Below are 21,385 nucleotides of genomic sequence, written 5' to 3'. Positions count from 1 at the left end.
GGGGATTCGATTGCCTGACCTCGGTAGTAGAAGGCCGCAACTTATGAGCAACCACGAAGGCTTAATGTGAACGACAATTATAAGAACACTGCGGCCTCGTTTGTCTACAATTATGAGGCGTTCATTTATTTACGCGTAAGAATACTCGCATACAATCAACCGTCTTTACTGGTGAGGTGGCGACGCGCAGGGGAGAGTATGACTTTTAAAACGCCCTCTAGTACAGATAGAAAACGCTCATTATTTGCGTTTCTAAAGGATGCGAGCCGTCCTTCACACGTGGCGCGAGCGTTAAGTGGGAACATGTGATGCAGCCTTTCGGGCTGCATTCCACGTTCGGTAGTCGACAAAGCGCACCCTTCTTTTATTTATTTATTTTTCTTCGTCGCCGGTTCTTTAATTGGGACAAATGGATTCCGCTTTGTTTGCGCAGGCCGTGAAGTTGGCAGCACATTTATCACCAGGCGAGAAACAAAAGGACCGGCGGGTGGGTGACCGCTTGGCGCAACCGGACACGGGCGAGGACGTCCCGCGTTGTGGAGCGATGGCAAGTTTCCCAGAGCTGCAGAGGAGGCGTATATAACGTCCGTTAGCCCACAGACCAGAGCCCGTATTCACAAAAGGATCTTACGATAGAATTGTTCGTAAGAGAAAGCTCCAGCCAATCCTGGTTTTGGACGTATCATAGCGGAGGCAGCCAGCCAATGGTGGAGGTCATTTACGAACCAAAAGCTTTGCGAATTAAGCTCCGGGCTCGCACTTATACTATACTCACCATATTCACTGCTGTTTCTGTCGACTTTTCGTCCGTAACCCCTCCAAGGTAGTTCTGTATAGGTAGGACAAGTTGCGAGGACAAATCTTTCCCGATGTAAGGCCACTATGGCCCAATGATGTTTATAGATGCCACAGCTTCCTGTGCTGCTAGAGCCTTTATTTGTCTGCGTTTCTTCTTACGGTGGCATGCGTGGTATCTCCATGCAGATTTACTAGATTGTGTCGCAGGTATCGTTTATTGTTCATATCGGCTACACGGTATTTAGGAAGAAGTAGTAGCATCGAGAAGGCTAACTTCCTTTGGTAATCACCATAGTTCCTAACCCCGGTCGACAACGTGTGAGCTGCGGCACCATGGGTGGACCGAATTGCGCTGTTATGCGTGATACTTAATCGCCTCCAATTAAAGACTGCTGTGACAGCAGTTAAGGAGCTAAAAGAACAAACTCGGGCTCAACTCGGGCTCCGCTGTGTCTTTGCGTCCGTCCGTCTTTTCCGTTACGTCTCCAGGCCATCCCTATATATATATATAGGGATGGCCTGTATATATATATATATATATATATATATATATATATATATATATATATATATATATATATATATATATATATTGAACCGATATTGGGTAGGTCTCGTTGTAAGCGTCCCTTCAGCATATCATGTAGTAGCGTACACATACAACCGTATATAATGGCTGCCCCAAGTAACTTCGTGCCAAAATTGCGAAATTTGCAAGTGCCACGTACGTGGACACAACCAGGGTAATGTTGTTTGGCGCAATTTGGAGCAAGGCAGACTATATTTCTTTAACTGCGCCTAAATAAAGGGTGCGGCAGAAGTTTCCGCACACAAACAAAAACCCATAGACATGGTTGCGAAGCACTGTAAAAGACCACATTTATCTTAACTTAATGTTTCATGTAATATACATACATGAACCCAAATCTGCTTTTCGAAAAATCCACCTTTTGCGCGAACGCAAGCTTTGAGTTCTACATTCTTAATTTCGTGGTTATTACTTGATTATTAGTGGAAAATGAAAGTCAAAGTCCTTTCTTCACGAACCTGGCACCGAAACCCCAGCCCCGGTACGCCAGTGTGACGACACAAATATCAAAGAGCCCTCCCCCTCCCCCCCTCTCTTTCTCGTTGTATCGGGGCCGTTGTGGCGAAGTACAAGTTTTTGAAGCTCGATAATTTTGGTCTTTAGATCTTTTTGGGCAGGGCGGAGTAGACGCAATCAAAATCCGCGGCTTCGAAACAAGCTCGTGCGCAAGTGCGGGAAGGTGGCGCCGCGGCGCCACCCATTTTTCGTTTCTGCGTTTGTCCTGGCACATGGTAAAAGAGTGGTTCTTTCTTTCTTATTTTTTTTTTGAGGGGGGAGGGGTGCATTTTACATTTACATGGATAATTTACTAATACCAACCGTATTCATTTTCTCTTTGGTGTCCTTTTGTGAACGACACGGGCACGGAACCTGCAAAGAAAACACGAAGCAGCGAGTACACGGAACACTGAAGATACAGGGCCTCTTGCAAAAGAGCGTCCGGAACAGCTCCGCACCAGGTATTTTCCAACCCTGGCGGCGAGGCTTCCATTGTGCTATTTACATCCCACGCCGAAGGCAAACACTGTGCGATGGCCGTCCGCGCAGCACGTATTACATATACGCAAGTCGCGGATTTGCGGTGCGCCATTCGTTTGTTCGTGGTGTTTCGCCATCAATTCTTTTATTTATTATTCAACGCGGGCGGCCGGGAGAGCTCTGCTTCGCCGAACGGAACGCGGGGCAGGATTTCGGCGTTAGCCCCCTTTTTATTCCATTTCGCAGAGTCGCTCGCTCGGGTGAGGCAAGTGCCTTCGTGCGCATTTTCAAAACGAAGAAAAATGCCTTTCGACGGGCCCCCTCGGCTCTGCGCGGCCTCCTATATACTTATGCATGAGATGCACGACGCTCGACCCCGCGGTGCTCAGTAAAAGGCGCGCTGAACAGTGCGGCGCGCCCGAAATTTGGCCGCTCTTGCACCACCCCTGTTTAAGCGTGTGCCGTGTTTTTCGCACTATGGTCTGCACTATGGTCCGCCAGAAGGGACGCGTTCTGGCTGAAAATAACTTCTCTAAATATAGTCTGCCACCAGTATAGAGTATCTAAGCAACAAATAAATAAATAAATAAAAGACAATATTATTATCATGCAGTAAGACCCTGGGTCCTTCATTAGACTGTAAATTATAGATGTCCCTGTGCCCCTATGTGATGTCGCTATGCGACTTAGCGCAGTCTATGTTCTTTCTTTTATGTGTACCTACTATCAGAGATAAATCGTGTATATGCCGCACTCTTAGATGTCTCGCACCACGCGTAGATCTCGAGTTTGAAACATGTATAGTCCGCTGACTACATTTTTGCAGATACGGTACTTCTCTCCTCTCTCTTTTCTCTCTTTGGCAGATTCGGTACTTTCGTGTTTTGTGAAGATGAGCCGGCGCGCGCCTTGCGTGGTTTGCTGTTAAGAGATAAGGGCGTGTTCTGTTTGTATTTTACTAGAACAAAACACCTGCGTGAGCAAAAAATCGGTGTGTATAGTTTTGCAAGACTTGACTATGGCGTTATATTGTACGTTCGTTGTCACGCGAGCATGTACGCTTCGAAACTTAATAAAGACCACATAACGAAGTAAACCTTAACACATTCCATAGAACACCCTAGTAGCATACCGCGAGCAACAGCGAATTAATCACACCGTCCGCAAAGGCAACCTTTAACTGTAGTCCGCAGAGCAGCGTTAAGTAGGTCAACTGTGCGGAGAAAAAATTTTTTGTTTTATCATTTATATTACCGTTTTATATCTTCATTCTTAACCGTACCATTCATGCGCAGTGATTCATCAAGTGAAACGTGACTTCGGGCTAAAATTTCCGAAACCAATAGAACAAAAGAAAAGAGAGGCGGTATTGTGTAAGAATACTTAATTTCGGAATATATAAATAAATATAAAAACAAAACAAAAACAAATCAAAGATAATAGAACGTGTAACATCACTACTGACCTTCAATATAAATTAATCGGTGCAGTTCAGTGGTAATCTATAAACGGCGAATAACGAATACACTGAATACTTAAGGCATTATTTTTTGGCGTGGACTTGTCCCTTGACTGACACTGATTTCTTCAATACATCTTCCTGCGGCACTGGGGACATAAAAACCTTATTAGCGCAGAGATGTGAGGCTCTGTGAACACGGGATTGAAGTATAAAGTTTATTGATGACGTGCTTGCATAATACATATATACTTAGACGCTTCCCAGGACCCAACTAAATTGTCTTCTGCCAGCAAATCTTTTCTCTGTAGAAACGCAGGGCAAGCACATGCCGTTGGAGCGTCAGCTCTTTGCACACCGTCGAACCAAGTGACACCGGGCTTTGTTTTTGTTGGAAGTCCGGCTGGATAAATTGATGAATCGCTAGGAGCCGGTGGAACATTGATAATAAACTTTTGTAACATTTCGCCTGTCAAAACTACTACTGACAGACTTGGCGAGCGCGTATTTTTATACGCTACCTCGTTTACAATCGTCACGTCACTGCCGTTCTACACTCTCGACTTTCTAAGTTTAGTCAATATTCAAGCAAATTAGTAAACGAACAGGAAAAAGGCAAGCTAAAGAAGCAAACAAGCTCACCAACACGGACCTAAACAATAGAAACCCTAGTGGTCAAATTTACTAACTACTAACTACTAACTAGGGCGTTCCCTAGAATCCATTGTGCAGTATCAGGACGTTACAGCCCATAATCTAATGAAAAGGATCAAGTATAAAACGAACAAACAAGCAAACATGGAGCTGAACCTAAACATGCCTACTGCAGAAGAAGAGTTGTAACACCGTGAGCATTTGTTTCACGCACCTTTCCGGCCTAATCATTCTCGAGGGACCTCGCGCGTTGTTGCGCTTCACTTTGTGCGGCAGTGAATCAAACGGATGCCAAGCGCCTAAAACATGACGTGCCTCATCGTCACGCTCGTCAAAATGAAGATTTGTCCGTCGGGTGTGTGCGACGGGATTAGGCACCAGTTCAAATCCTACTCTCCTTTATTCTACGTTCACCACCTCTACGGCAGGGAGTGGTTCTCTCCGTAATCCTCTGTGTAAGCTGACCCGACATGACCTACGTTCACGCCCTCTACGCCAGAGTGGGGCTTCCCTCCGGATTCCTTAGTGTGGGTTGACCTGACGTGACCTACGTTCATCCCCTCTATGTCAGAGAGCAGTTTCTCTCCGTATTCCTTTGTGTGGGTTGTCCTGACGTGACCTACGTTCATCCCCTCTCTACCAGGGAGTAGTTTATTTCCGTATTCCTTTGTGTGGGTTGACCTGACGTGACCTACGTTCATCCCCTCTGTGCCAGGGAGTAGTTTCTCTACGTATTCCTTTGTGTGGGTTCACCCGACGTGACCTACGTTCAACCTCGCTATTCCAGGGAGTTGTTTTTCTCCGTATTCCTTGGTGTGGGTTCACCTGACGTGACCTACGTTCACCCCTCTACACCAGGGAGTGGTTTCTCTCCATATTCTTTTGTGTGGGTTGACCCAACGTGAGCTACGTTCACCCCTTTTATGCCAGGGAGTAGTTTCTGTCCGTATTCTTTTGTGTGGGTTGATCTGACGTGACCTACGTTCATCCCCACTCTACCAGGGAGTAGTTTCTCTCCGTATTCCTTTGTGTGGGCTGACCTGACGTGACCTACGTTCATCCCCCTTATGCCAAGGAGTAGTTTCTCTCCGTGTTCCTTTGTGTGGGGACGTGACCTACGTTCAACCTCGCTATGCCAGGGAGTTGCTTCTCTCCGTATTCCTTTGTGTGGGTTGGCATGACGTGACCTACGTTCAACCTCGCTATGCCAGGGAGTTGTTTCTCTCCGTATTCCTTTGTGTGGGTTGGCCTGACGTGACCTACGTTCATCCCGTCTGTGCCAGGGAGTAGTTCCTCTCCGTATTTGTTTGTGTGGATTGACCTGATGTGACCTACGTTCACACCTCTACGCCAGGGAGTGGTTTCTCTCCATATTCCTTTGTGTGGGTTGACCCGACGTGAGCTACGTTCACCCCATTTATGCCAGTGAGTAGTTTCTGTCCTTATTCTTTTGTATGGGTTGACCTAACGTGACCTACGTTCATCCCCTCTCTACCAGGGAGTAGTTTCTCTCCGTATTCCTTTGTGTGGGTTGACCTGACGTGACCTACGTTCATCCCCTCTCTACCAGGGAGTAGTTTCTCTCCGTATTCCTTTGTGTGGGTTGACCTGACGTGACCTACGTTCATCCCCTCTATGCCAAGGTGTAGTTTCTCTCCGTATTCCTTTGTGTGGGTTCACCCGACGTGTCCTGACAGGACCTGCTATCAGGGAGCAAGAGAGAATGAGGCTCTCTGGACGATGGAGGGTATAGGAAAGCCAGCGAGACGCCATAAGGAGACACATTTTATCTGCCCTTGCGTGCAGGAGCACGATTACCGGACGTTTCTGTATATTTTGTGTTGGAGCTCACTGCTCACCCGTAATGATGGTCGAATGCACGCAAATTGCCTCGAACGGCCAGTCGCGCGGCAATTCCGCATACATTTGCAGCCTTCTTTCACGCTTGGAAAAACACTTTTATGTACTAAGTATTGAGCAACAGAAAGCTGTATCGGGAGTTCTTCATGTTGCTCTACAATTTTCTCATTTACACTTTTCATCTAGTTATAATATTTCAGAAGCTGAATAATTAATTGTGTCTAGTTGTCTAAAGATGCGGAATTTTAAAAAATAATTTGAGTATATCCAAGCGACGGCAAACAACATTACCTTCGTTCTGTCCAGCTACGTGGCATTCGCATATCTTTAAACTCTGCCTAAAGTTAGCTGGGACACCCTGCATATGTATCTGAGAAGTTTGAACATTGAAAAGCGCCGTCTAGAAACAATTTGCTCTTACGAGGCGAATGTGAACACCAGAAGACCGCCAGAGCTTTGGAACAATTACGTCACTCTCCGCAACTACTGCCAACTTAATATATGATCGACAGCCACAGAAATTATTTTTTTACTCCGAGCGATGCCTCGCAAGTCCACGCGTGCGCGCGCAATCAAATACGCACTCGTCAGCCTTCTTGCTTTACCTTGCAACCTACAACACCAAGGTTCCTATTACGCGTCCGAATATCCCCTCGGGCCTGTCCCCACAATAACGTGATTCGCGGTCGCCATAGCTACTAGCGCCCGGCGCGTTCTTCGCGCCAGCGGCAGTAACGACACGTAATATGCAGAGAACGCGTGCCACAAATCATCGCGCGTTGCAACACGCGCCAGCTTGCGGCGAATCGCAGTGGGCTATCTCCCCGCCTGGAGGCGGCCAAGGCCGTCCTTGGTCAGTGTCCGTTGGCTCGCGCTCGCAAAGGCGAAACAAGAGCGACGCTTGTCGCGCTGACCACAGCCATAATGCGGCGACCGACCTCCGTCAGCGCGGTCGCCGTTCGACGAAGCTGCCGTTGCAGGCGGAAGCTCTCAATGACGCGGCAGTCGCTGAGACGTCTTTGCACGCGAGTCGCCAACTTGTGCTGAGGGATCCAGCGCTTCTTGGCAGCGGTGGTGGCCTTTCTCTCGAGCAATCTGATATGTGGAGCGAGAAACGCGTGGAGTGTATATCCTTATCGTTCCTGCAGTTTGGTGCAGGACGGCGAAAACCCAGCTGTGCGCTTTGTGTGGAAAAAAAAAGTTGCTTTGCGAGTAATGAGATAGACGCTATTCGGAGGCCGCACTTCGATTAATGGTCGCAAGAACAGAGCCTTAGGACGAAGGCTTCGCTATTTCGTGCCACGCTGGGCAAGTGGTTGGCCGACACCGTTATGATAGACAACGTGTTCTTGGTGACCAGAACAACATTTTGCTTTGTAAAAACTGCCTGGTACAAAAATATGGTTCTGTGTAACTATACTTCTGTGCCTTAAGCCAGTACCGAAGTTGCTATTGTTGTTTCTTTTGTCCTTAAGGGTAAATGAAGTAAAAAAGTGTCATATGCGAAGATGTTACTAAGGGCAAACAGCTAGGATAATTGGTTCGGGTTGACGTCGTACGTTCTTCTAGCAAAACAATTTCAAATGTAGACAATGACAGGAAGAACAGTCCTTTCTGTCAGTCTGTCTTTCTGTCCCTGCCTGCGTCATTAATCATTGGAAGAATGCGTGAGGACTTCACTTTTTGTGAGCAGCAGATAAACATCCGTGCACTGTTGCAAAAGTCTTACGACGGCACGCTGTGACTATGCTGCTAGCCACACTTACAGGAAGATGTCTCTCAGAGGGAATGAAGTTGTTCGACCAGTGAGACGTAATCCTAATTGAATTTTTTTCGCAGTCCGCATCTGTGACCTGTCAGTGAGCTTACGCATCGGCACCGCCTTCGAATTCCTTGTGTGTCACCGACGCAGGTTTTGAGTCAATCCAAACCACCTGACCTGAACGAGTAAGGCACAGTTATTCCTTGAGGACAGCAACACAGCTCATCTGGTAACTACATGCCTGAGCATACTGCATGGAACTGAATTAAAACTTGCAGACGTATCGAACTGTCGCGTGCCGGTCTGAGATGGCTGGCCTGTCGCTCAGTGGGCGAGCGAGGTTAACACCTACGCCTTCAAGAGCCTATAAATGACAGCGGTTAGCATTCCTTGCCGTAATTGCGCCAAGTGGCTGCGGGTAACGCGCGCTTTTGCTTTCTTGGTTGTTTGCTTTCCTTTCGCAGTACTGTAGCAAAGTAATATTAGGACAGGTTTTCTACGTTGATTGCGGCTTCCGCTCTTTGCTTCATATGGTAGGCCTCATTTTTTTGCTCGCCTGGTGCCCTGCATGCAGTAACTGTCAGTCGCGGTCACGAATAGTTAGCGCGGGAACGCACGCGTGCGGGCTACTAAATATAAATCGCAGCATTCGCTGCCAAATGACTTCCGGACAACGGGCGGGGTTTCGGAATTATCTACACATCGTAGCTGGTGACACGCGCCCTATTCTCATTAGGTTATTATCGAACCATTCGCAGGTAACAGCAGTACCCGTGTTAACCACTAGTCGGGATTATAGAAGTGGGAGTATACGCGAAGGTCTACGCAGAATGAATTGTAACGAAGTAGAGAACTGGCAAAGTGTCGATGCGTGCTTGTGCAATCCGTGCTTGGGGGAGACAAAGGTTTCAGCCTCTAAAGGACAGGAATATGAAATACGACGTTGACTCACCGTCGCCTTCGTGTTTATATCGCAGTGCATTATCCGCGAGCGCTGGCTCACAAGCAGGGTGTCGAACTGAACCGAAGCTGAACCGAAAATCAGAGATGAACCGTTATTTGTACCTGAACCAGAACCGAACCGGTAACTGAACGCGAACCGCGGTTCGACCCAAGGGCCGGCTCAGGGTCGTTGTTGCTGAACTTCTACTAAAGCAGACGACGCCTGATGCGTCAATTCGGCGCAGCACTCGGTGTGCTGCCTCGGGAACAGTCACGTGGCTCACTACAGTGATGTCATTGGCTCACTGCCAAACTTTAAGCTTCGTCGAATCAACTGTACACTGTGCGCAGAGACGACGCGCACTGACTGTTTAGACGGGCGGTCGCTGACGCTGCGTCGTCGTGGAGGATACTGCCTATGCTCAGGGAATCCGCTGTGTTCGGGAACAGTAGCGAACTCGTGGCGCTGCCCGATAACGCCTGTTGCAGTTTGTACTGTATCTTCAGTGACGGCTGTTACTTTCGCAGTAGGATCAAGGTTTCGTGGAACTATTCCACGGCAAAGCGCGGACACTTTAATCGGGTCAGAGGTATACAGCAGACTTTGTTTCATGGTTTTCGCCTATTATTTGCCGACTGATCTAATTGTGGGCTCTTAGGCTCTCTCTATAGCGTTTAGATGGAATCAGTTTTTTTTTTTGCGTGTGTGAACCAGATTCCACGAGCGCTTGTGGAGAAAGCTAGTACGGAATATGTATTCTAATGGAGTGCCAGAAAAAAGTTGTATTCGTCCGAGGCCTTCGCTTAATTTAATGGCAAGGAAAGGACATAAAATAATTCGCAGGCACGCCACTTCTTAGCCACCTGGGATTGACAACAGCAACGCGCAAATACCACCCACCAATTTATTTATTTATATTTATTTATTTATTTATTTATTTATTTATTTATTTATTTATTTATTTATTTATTTGTTTGTTTGTTTGTTTGTTTGTTTGTTTGTTTGTTTGTTTGTTTGTTTGTTTGTTTGTTTGTTTGTTTGTAAGATACTGCGGACGAGAAGACGAAGCAGGGTGAGCAGAACACGCAAGGTTATATACACAAAAGAACAGGATGAAACAGGTAAACAGGTCTGTAACACGTTTTTCACAAATTATTTGGTCATAAGGTAGACGATTAAGAAAAATTTTAACTTCATTATAATACAATTATAATAAATACACGAAATAACAACATCATTTATACAAATTGTGTACCGCCCTCGGGCGCTGGGGATATGCTTCAGTTAGTTTATACCAGTCAGCTACTGTTTATGGAAGAAAAGAGTACCGAAAAGACTCAGTCCTTCGAAAACTGGTGTTAGAGGGTAAGGGTAGTGTTGTCGAGTGGGTCTGCTTATCAGGGGGCTACGTGTTTTGCGTTGTCTAACGCTAGCCTATGAATAATTAAGTTTGAAAGAAACTCTAGCCGAATTTCTTTCTTCGTATTGGTAATAGTTCAATGCCGTTTGCGGTTAGTGATGCAGTGGGGTAGTCAGTAGCGTTACATTTACTGTAAATAAATCATACTACTTTTCTTTGAATTCTCTCTGGGTTCTTAATGTTAATTTTCTTTGTAAGGGTCATAAACTGTCGAAGCGTAGTCAAGTTTTGGCCTAATTAACGAAAGATAAGATAGTAGTTTAACACTAGGCAGAGCAGTCTTGAGTTTGCGGCGCAGAAGCTATAGGATGCCCAGGTCGGAAATTCCGTGTCCTCCCTTATCACTGAGCAACTTGAGCACATATCTAGCTACACAACCAGTTGTCCCCTTCCAGAGGAAGCGAAAGAGGAACCTCTCCAAGGTAAGCTTGGTTCGGGTTGGAACAGAAGACACACCCCCCGTACGTCAGGAAGGAGAACAGAAGTGAGTGAAGAATTGGCACTCGAGCAGTCAATGGGCATGACAACGCGCTGAATTCCTGAATCCTGGTTTTAAGCTTTTCCTTAGCCTGTTGCCAGTTTTCAGGAGAGAGACTTTCTGGTTCGGATTGGTAACCTAGAATGCACAGCCGCGTTTTCACGGGGAGACCATGAACGGGCTGCGGACTGGGCGGAGTGGAGTTCAAATACATGGTTGCACTTTTCGACCTATTCAACCTTGCACCGCTCGCCTCGCAGTAACTGTCCATGACCTCCAAGACATTGAAAGCTGATACCTCGTCCGGGACGACAATGGACAACTCATCCGCATAGGCAAAGAGTGGAACCGGAGGGGAACCTGGTGGGAGTAGGAACCTGCCAATTCTACTGTCGCAGGACAACCTCTGCAGAAGCGGTTCAAAAGCGAGTACGTAGAGGGCAGGTGAGAGAGGGTCCTCCTGCCGTACACCACGTCTCACAATGAACGCCTCCGAGGCGCGGTCCCGTATGATAACAGCAGAAGTCGGTCGATAATACAAAGCTTGGACCATCGGCCGAAAACCCACAATAAAACCAGCCCCTTCCAGAACATGGAAAATGTGCCTATGCCTAACGATGTCGAAAGCCTGCTCCTGATCGAAGGAGCAAAGAATACCTGGAAGTTTCCTGGTATTTGCCCGCAGGAGAAGGTCCCTCACTGCTAAACCGCGAAGCTGAGCGGAGCGCTGCTGGACACAACATGCCTGGTATGGACCCAAAACAGGGCTGAATACTGGCGTGAGTCGCATACACATGCTCTTTGCTATGAGCTTATAATCGCAGTTCAGAAGTGTGATTGGATGCTGTTACGATCGGCCTGCAGGGGTACTGAACTGCGAACCTTTCACAGCCCGCTGAAGTTGTTTCGATCGACCTGCGGGACTAGCGATCTTTGGAGAAGCGACCTTCAAACCTTTCCCAGCCCGCTGTGACGAGTCGTTTGGAAGAGCCAACCATGCGCCTCCTGCGGACAGCCAGCGGCGTTAGAGAGTCTAGCTACGTTCGGCGGGCCGAGTATTGTCAGTTGATTCGCTGTCACCTTCACGGTCTACTTGGAGCAAGAGAACTCCTGGAAAAGGGTGTTTTGCGGTGCTTTCTCACTGGCCCCAGAAGTCGTCACAGTCAATTGACAGACGGGGCGGCTAGCTGCGCGGTCAGCTCTGAGATGAAGAGGCGCCTGCTTGGGTCAAGCGTATCAACCCCTGTCTACGACGAATCACTCCCCTCGGTGTGTTCAGTGAAACCAAAGTGCGGAAGTAAGTGTGTGAACCCTCCCCCTCAAAGGCGGGTCGACTACGATGCCTTTGGAAATTCCCATTTGACGAAGGTTGAACGGCAGTTTTCCGTCACCTAGGGATCTAGGGAGTACAGAGAGTTTTTAAGCAGCCGTTGTCTGCTGTTTGCTTTCTTTTTCAGTCACGTTAGTCTGACAAAACGTAACGTTCTCCACCCTTCATGTACATTTTGCAAATAAATCCCATATTCCTCGTTCTCGATGAGAACAAGTCCCTCCCTTCAACAACGTCCTTAGCGTGGATGAGTCGGACGACGGCATGGGCCAGCTACCACTTATTTCATGCCCGACCCCAACTCTTACAATGCCATGCTCTCAGATCGGAGCTTCTCGACTCGTCCCTACAAAGGAGAGTGATTAGCCCCTCTCGTTGAGACGCTGACAAAGTCCCTTCTCTGAGTAGCCTGTTCACCAGTGATGTGAACGCTTCCCTAACAGTGTCCAAAACTTAACATAACTCGCCTGTCAGACCGTCGGACCCTGTACTGCGATTATGCTTCATAGACTTCAAAGCCGAAAATAGCTCGTCCTCATCTATGGCTGAGTCACATACTTGTGGCGACTCAGCTGGTGGAGCTAAATGAAAGACAGCTCGAGAAGCAACTGGTTCGGCTACAAAGTCATGTAAAACTGCCTCGCCAGTGAAGGGACTCCCATCTAGGGAATCTACTATGCTACCATCACTTGGATCTACTAGGGAAGCGATATTTGAGCTGTTCCTTGACTAATGTCTATGTAGGACACATCTACTGCACCAAGATTCAACTTCCCACTGCTCTGTTCGGATTAGCTGACAAGGAAATTTATTGACCCTAGGCACGCTTACAACTGTGGTATGAACGAAAATTACAATAAAAAGTACATCAGATGTAATACATCATACTTGATGTAAACAATACAGATTAACAAATGAAATAATTAATGGTGTCTACTTGACACTGGCTTTGCCACACACAACAACATCAAAAATCATTACCGCATCCACGCAAATGCATTATTGTCAACCTAGAATTTATGAAAGGTACCCGGGGGACATACAGATAGAGTCTGAACTCAGGCAACAGAATTGAGCATTATTCTGGCTGTAGAACAACTTTGCCTCGGAAGACGGTTATGTACTGCGTAGACCAGCGGCGAAGAAACTCAGCTTCACCGAGTCTGCACAACTGTTCGTCAAGATGACTCATTTATGCGTGACTTATGACTGTACGTTTAACATTAAACAACTCAGTACTACGTACGATTTTCGAACCACACATACCCAGGCCTTTCATGTGACGCAAGGAATTCACTGAAATAATTGAATTTCTCAAGCTAAAATACGTGGAAAAATTGTAAAATACGACTTACATACAACTTTCAGTTATGTTAGCTCTCGGATTGTAATTTGAATATACGAGAAAACATAATTGTGTTACCCGAAAACTCAAACAAACCCCTTTCCAGTGTTTCTACACTGAACAGAGTGGAGCCGGCGTCCGCCATTCGTGCACGCCGGTGCGTAAATATCTCAGAGGCCGCGGAGCAGCGCGGTCGCTTCCTTGAAAAACTTCCAGATGGCGCTCGCCTCCGCCGCATCGTCCACATCGCGGCCTCTGCCAGAGGCCGCGTTTCGATCAGAAAGCCCACCTTCGTGTATGGCGTTCACCGCGAGTGTTTCCCGGTAAACATTGCGGTTACATACGGTACAGTTGCCGGGAAGTGTGAGAGGCAGTAATGGATCTTTGAATGATATCGCGTTCCACTCTCAAGCTTAAGCGTCTTCCATTTTCTTTTTTTGGCTGCGGTTGTTTAGATAGGCTGAAAGCCAGGAAATGAATAGTTCTGGTAAGCCAATCATCCGAAGCTTAGTAATTAGTTTATCGTGTGGAACTGTATCGAATGCTTTCTGTAATCTGGGAATATTACATCAATTGAACTGTTAGTATCTAGACAAGCTGAAAAGGTGGGAACTAAAGTAACTAAGTGTGTTGTAGTAGAAAGTACTTTTCGAAATCCGTGTTGATGACTTGTTAAAACTGAGTGTTCTTCTAAGCATTCGTTTAATTTGTGAACTATTATGTGTTCGATAAGTTTACAACACGAATGGGTTCGGGCGATAATTTTGTAGTGATAGACGGCCACCTTTTTTGAATATAGGCACAACTCGGGCTGACTTCCAGTCATCTGGCAATTCCAGTGATAACAGAGAGACACGAAAAATAATAACTATTTAGCAACAAACTCGGCAAAACTACGAAGAAATATGCTGGGTATATTGTTGGGACCGCAAGAAGTTTTAGTCTTCGAGCCAAGCAACATAGCAACGACGCCAGGATAAGAAATGAAGTTTACATTTACAGCATGGTCTACTTTTCTAGTGGGTAGACAGTCACTAAAGCCAGAAAATACACTATGGAAATATTCATTGAAGTGTTGAGCAATGGCTGTCTGGTCAGATACCATTGAACCACCGAAAAAAACAACTGGGATGTGGGTTTCTTTTTTTTCGCGGATATAGTGACAAAAGTTGTTTGGATCATTTCTTATGAAGTTTGGGAGTGACGTATTGAACTAGTAGCCTCTCGAGTTTTGCACTGCATGCGCAAGGTTATTTATAGTGTCGGATATATGTAGTGTAGTGTCGGATATATTATAGTGTCCGCGGTCAGCGTGCTTTTTTATTTAATCTTTTCGCTTGATGATTTAGGTGAATGATGCATAAACATACGCCCTGCATCCAGGGCGTATGTTTATGCACCTTCTTACGTTTAAGCGGTATGAAGTTTTCAATGCAGTAGAAGTACATATGCGTTTAAATTGGTCCCACAAACTGCAAATATCGGTATCGACAAAATCTATCAGACAAGTCTCTAGGTGGTTGATAACGCGTGCATCACGGGCACGTGTAATCCTTCACACAATGAAAGGACGGGTTCATAGTTTGCGAAAGCGGCACCAGCGGAATAGCAACTGAGACAAGGTAGTGATCAGACAGGCCTTGATCAATTACAACGGTGGATGTGCTCAAATCATGAGGAATAAATATAAAATATAAAACAGATTTAGAGGCACCTTGAAGATAGGTTGGTTCATGAACTAATCGTATCAAATTATGTGTGAGCGTTATGTCAAACGCAGTATTTGCATGACTGGTACTGGTTGAAAAGGTCTCAAAACGTTCCCGGTCTACTCCAGGCAGATTAAAATCTACAGTCAAAACAACTTTGTTGTCCTGGTATTTAGACACGTTACCTTTAATTTGAGTAAGTATCCAAGAGTTGAGAGAGGCGGTCTATATAATGCGTATAAAATGAATGAGTGGCCCCACAATGTTACTTTTGTGCAGGTACATTCGAGTTCCGCTACGTCCTCCAGCAAGACAGCGTCAAATTTGTGTTGGATCAAAACGGCCACACCAACCCCCCTGATGGCCTGTCCTTACGAAAAGCCGTATAGGAAGGCAGGAAAATGTCGTCATCATTCACTCTTTCATGTAAGCACGTCTCAGTTATTACGGTAATGTGAGGATCGTACTGCAGCAGCAAAATTTCAAGGGGCTCCATGTTATTCCTTACACTACGAGCATTCAAATTAAGGAGACGAAGTTGCTTGTCGTTAGCACGCACATTGCGTCAAGTTTTTTACTGTTGAGGGGTGGTGTTTTTGCAGTGGGTCATTTTCACCCGCCTGTTTCGTACTTTGTCACAAAAATACATATCTTTACCGATCTTTAGTTTGTCGTGTATTAGGTTGATTATTTTGCCTTGTTCTATCTCGGCCTTTGCGCTGTGCCAGAGCAGACGGCGTTTTCTTACCGTCAATTTAGAATAATCATTCTTAACAAAGATATTCGAGCCCTTCATGTAGCTCGCGTTTTTCAGTATTTGTTTTTTCCTTAAAGTCTTCCAGGTGCACTATTACAGGCATCTTTCCCACCTGCTTACCAAGTCGATGGATACGCCCAAAATATTCGCATTTAACCTCAAGTTTGTCGTGAAAAATACCCTTCACACCCTTGTTATTTAGTTCCCCTTCCGAATCTACTGAGGCCTCAGTTATACCATGAATAATTAGAGCGTCTCCTACGGTCTTCGAGGTCTGTTAGCTTTTTAGTTCGAAAAGACATCACGTGTTCAAACGATTTCAATGTGGCTTGCGATTGATCAGTACTTTCATGCTGCACTAAGCGCTCAGATGACATATTTTCCACGGTACGCATAAAGTCGTGCGTCTATTCTTTTAGTTCAGCAAATTGAGTTTTTATTTCTAATAGTTCCTTACAAATTTCTGCCTGACCTTCAAGTAGTTGCTCGTACAGTTACATCTGGGTAGGTCCTGGGTTTTCCTCGACATCGCCTCAAATGAGTAGTTGAGTAGTTTGCAAATGACAAAACAGTCATACGCTATTACAGAACAACGCCGTGGGCACGGCAGGACCACTAAGCCTTGACAATCACTACGTATTGAACTAAAATGGGGGCTAACTTGCACTAAGTGAGAATACTTCCGTTTAGCGACATGGCAGCTTTGGATCCGCCATGCCCACAGATGACCAAATCATGCCGGTCGTCTTTTATAGCGGCGCCAAGCGATGACGTCACACTGAAATACTGGCAAAGATAGGCCTGTAGAGTTGCGTCGCCGGATGACAACAGCGTTGAGAACGAAGGGCTTTTGTTGATGATTTGGTTCTTGTCGTCACAATTCTCATTCTCTTTCTTATTCTTATTTTCTCATTAGTGTTCCTTTGAGATATCGCCTGCCGTAGCTGTACATCGAAAGAATAAAAGAAGGGGGTTGGGGGAAGGTCGGGCAGGTCGCCTATAATGGGTAGCAGAGATAACCGGTGGTGTATCAGAGTAGGAGCATATGTGCTGACCATTGGGCTGCTAATCGTTAGACTGAACGATGAAATATTGAAATTGGTCGGTGGAGGATGCGTATAGGATGTGTTTGACTGCCGCGGTACAGGGTTAATCGTATAGATCTCCAGCAGCCGGACGCCTTCGTTCCGCCGCGACTTCAAACCGGCTGGCGATGAGGACGAAGACGAAGGCTAATTTATTTTAGCAAAAACATCTGCAATAAGAAAGGACAAGGAGGCAACCGCGGGGATAATGATGATGAAATTCTGGAGGTCTTTTGAAAGCGAGAAGGCAGCGAAAGTGACCGTGGGGACGTCGCTGACGTATACGGCCCCGGGCAGTTCGCCTCCCGGTCACCCTCACAGGCGGCAGCCCGGACCACCGGGAAAGGTTGCTCGGTGTAAAAATAGCCCGCACCGAAGGCCGGCAGGCAGCGCGGCGATAAGGGGGTAATAGACAATGAAGCTACACGTCGGAGGCATGGGCGCTCGGCGGGGCAACGCGGCGGTGCTCCCGGGGTCGTAAAACGTGCGTGTTGCGCGAGGGCCCATTTCTGTCTGTCGCAACTGTTGTTGATTCCGCGGGCCGCACCTGCGAGTAACGCGAGTGTGCGCACCCCAACCGTCGTCGTCAATATAACAAGAGGTTCACAGAGCGACGTCATGCTTGGCACAGAGGGAGTTACGGCGCTGAGCAACAGGAGCGAATGAGCATGCATCGTTAAGGTGCTTTTTCCGTTGTCGGAAGGCAAACAGCGAAACAATAAGCCGCCTCGATGGGGAAGGGGCGGGGAGAAGGGGAGGGGTCGAACTTTGCAGAAGGACCTCGTCGCGAGGGATGCCGGGAAGGATGTTGTGCGTAGGAGAATATCAATCACTTCACGGGCGCTCACGTATGCGATGCGGAAACACAGTTTTTATCTTCTGTTAAGGTTTTCTTCATATTTTTCTCTCTCTCTTTTCGGTTAATGGCTATGTGGCATGGCATCGTTGTCGGTCGGATATATCACACAGTTGTATACATGGGAGCCGTAATATATATATATATAACGGTACGGCATAGGTCACGGGGCAATGGGAGCTCTTACCGCACGCTGTCGTGACTTCGTCGTGACGAACGCATTAAGTCATTTATAGACGCGAGCCACGATGGCAGTACCGCGTGGGGACCAATAAAGGGGGAGCTTCGTATGTGAACCAGACATAGTGGTCTAGAATATAAAGGAGAATAGTAAAGGATGAGGATAGAACGGACGAGCCCGATACGTTCGCTTTGTTCAGTGGCAGCTTCATGCGACTTTTCCAGACTTCATGCGCCAGATCGAGATTTTTATCTGTTTGCGGATTTTGTTATTTCTTGAATTTATTTCTTTTCTTTTGTCATCAAAGCGGCCGTCAGACTTGCGGTAAAAAAAATGCACTCTTGTTCCGCTTACTTTTTTTATGCACTGAAGCGCGAAAATAACTGGGATGCCAGTGTATTTCGTTGCACACTGTGGGAATGAATTCTCGACACCGCTGCCACCCTGAGAATTCATTCCAGTTGGACAGGTCTTGCGAATTTATCTGCTACAATTCATGAATTGCAGTATGCGCCGTACTGCAATTAGTTAAAAACTTAATTAGTAGAGTTTTGTTAGTTAGCCGAATATGCATTTCGATTGTTCGTGCAACTAATGTCCGTGTCTACAACAGGCGATTTCTAAATGTTATCTGCAGTCTAAAAACAACAACACCAACAATCACCCGGTATAGTGAAGAGCGGAGGAGGCGGGCCTGATCAGACTGCGTGAATCGCTGATAGCGGTGTACATACATTCTCGAATGCATGTCAGCGCTAGCGATTATTCTGGAACGGTATGATGAGACATGTGCAAATGGCCGACACAATTGATCTGTGGGAGTACATAGATTCGATAATTGACAGCTATGCCTGCCGCTATCATTGTGATCTGAATGTTTCTCGCCTTTCCGGGCACAAGTTAGACTCTTAACTCGCATTTCTGACAATATTTGTTTCTTCAGGTTCACTATAACGTGACTATATATACTGTCGTGCTTTTCTGCGCAGAGGGGCTGCTTTCTTGCGTATGTCATGTAGGACATGACTGAAGGAAGCTCTCCTGAAAAATCTACAACAAAAGGACGTTCCGCATACGTGCCTGAAACACCGTGTGTTCCCGAAGGACCAGTAATAGCCGGCAAAGAAGCTTCGTGGCTCCTTATCGGGTTTTTAAGAGAGGCTGGTCTGATGGACATGGGGTGAAACACCACAGTGATTTTATAAAAGACGCTCGGGCGGAGTAATTGCCGGCTTCGATCGCCAGGCTAAACATGCCTGTTGCTACAACTCACCACCACTACCACCGTAACTTAATGAGCCTATACGGGTAAATCAAAGACGTTTGGATAGAGCTTGGGCTTGGTGACAATACTTGGCAGATTCGCAGTGGACAAGGCAACATGCGTGGAGGTAAAAGTGAAGAAGCTATTGGCAGAATGTTGACTTGCTTAACGGCTTAACCCGTCACTCTGCAAAGCATCCACCATGCAGCACGAGTAATTTTGGCATTGAAATAAGGGATCAAGCGACAGTAGAACGCAGAGCCATTGTTCTCTTGTGAGAATATCGCTGTTTAGGGATGCACTAAAACGAAAATACAGTTATCTTGTAATGTGCCCCTTAAGCAAAATGCTGGGCTCTTCGCTTTAAGCATTCGCTTGACATTCCTTTTTGTTCCTATTCTTTCTTTTTTTGTCATCTAGTATCCCCGTAGAAGCCGGCAAGCTTTTCTTTGGTCACATCAGACTTCAACCTAGATGTTTACATTAGTTGACATAGCGTGGCAAATTAAGCGGCAAGAAAGAGAGAGTAGCTTTCGGGCAGTGCGTGTAACTAAATGAAGTAACAACACATAGTACAGGACAAACGTAATGAACGTTCGTTTATTCTGTTTCTCCTGTCCTATATACGTTGTTATTCCATTTAGCTATAACGTGTAATAAACAGCTGAAATTCACAGTCATTTACTGCATAGAGCACATACGTTTCTCAGCTCAGACCCCGCGGGTGTTATGGACTGTGATATTAGAGAAGTATGTATTATTAGCCAACAGCTTTGTGCGATGCGCCGTTCACGCACAGTTATAACCATGTCACAAGGACAGCTTCAGTCCTCATTCAAGTAGATCAGCACCGAGGTATTGTCAACGCGACCGAAGCACGAAGCATGATCGAACATAGAAGGTATGAAGCTAACTTGAGGTTAACTGTGCTTAACAAACAACGCTCTGCAGCATTCGATCCGCACCTGTAGTTCGATATGAATTGACTCGAGCACGTTTCCTCTCTGCTCGGTGTCCGCCAACTGCCGATATCAATTTGAGGCAGCGACATCAGCAGCGAAGGCCACCCACATCGTTTTTCATGCAGGCGAAGGTAATTACGTCATCAAATCTCGCCTCGGTTCAGAAAAAGAGCAATCCCTCATTGGCTGATGGCAGCAGTAACTGCTTCGCCGAAGGGCACCAAGTAAAATTATGTTTCTTTTATTTTGTTTTTTGTTTTTTCGATCAGCGTGGGCTGCATGGCGTTCACGCAGAATGCCCAATGCACGAGAAGCGCGTTGGGTACATGCGTGGCCGGTACATGTAATAAAAGAAAATAGATAGTTAGCGTCCTTTCTGAGCAGGTTTCGCTTTTGCCTCGTACGTTGTTTGTCACTTGTGTTGCGGTGATTGTTTTCGTGAAAGGGGAGCAGAAAATAAAAAAGCTTTTCCAGCAGCAGCAGCAGACGTGGGCAATGCTAACGATGCAGCAAGCGCCAGCATTCAGTTAGCATATGCGTCAATGATCCATTGCCATTGGAAACTTCAGCAACGCTGTGACATCAAGAGAGTGCATACTTGCTCAGTCTGCGTGACTACTGGCCAGGCTTTATCAGTGGAGGACTTGAACGGGGGGCGAAGTCTCTGTGGTCTGGCGGTGTTGCGAGTACAGAACGAGATCGGTTGAAGAGTTTCATTGTTTAGACGACAACATACAATTCCGAGATCGGGAATGGACTAAGAAAATAGTTTGGCGGGTCCAATCGTGGTTACCGTCCCAACGGTAGATGACAATGTTATACATGAAATGTATACAAAGCCCCAATGCCGAAACCTACGCTCTGATCGCGAGCCTTGACCAGCAGGCGTTTAAATCACTGTCGTGAGATAAGCGCCTGGGAGGAAAGCACACTATACTCACAGGAAACTTTCTGT

At 46.5% G+C, this 21,385-nt stretch overlaps 1 protein-coding gene and 1 long non-coding RNA gene across 2 annotated transcripts in view; one reads left to right on the top strand and one right to left on the bottom strand.

Annotated features, from left to right (window-relative positions):
- The window catches only part of LOC135908381 (uncharacterized), a 397,530-nt gene that overhangs the window by 33,333 nt on the left and 342,812 nt on the right, over positions 1–21,385 (top strand). The window contains exons 2-3 of the mRNA XM_070539005.1: positions 434–547; positions 15,605–15,751. Of these exons, the coding sequence (XP_070395106.1) occupies positions 434–547; positions 15,605–15,751 (261 nt within the window). The remainder of the gene's footprint in view (positions 1–433; positions 548–15,604; positions 15,752–21,385) is intronic.
- LOC139060126 (uncharacterized) lies at positions 436–21,097 on the bottom strand. Its single transcript, XR_011514623.1, has 3 exons — positions 21,029–21,097; positions 2,207–2,257; positions 436–562 (listed from the first exon to the last, which is right to left on the bottom strand). It is a non-coding gene; the product is annotated as an uncharacterized lncRNA (long non-coding RNA).

The sequence above is a fragment of the Dermacentor albipictus genome, chromosome 5 (genome assembly GCF_038994185.2).
Source record: "Dermacentor albipictus isolate Rhodes 1998 colony chromosome 5, USDA_Dalb.pri_finalv2, whole genome shotgun sequence".
Lineage (NCBI taxonomy): Eukaryota > Metazoa > Arthropoda > Arachnida > Ixodida > Ixodidae > Dermacentor > Dermacentor albipictus.
This window is presented reverse-complemented; position numbering and strand designations above follow the sequence as displayed.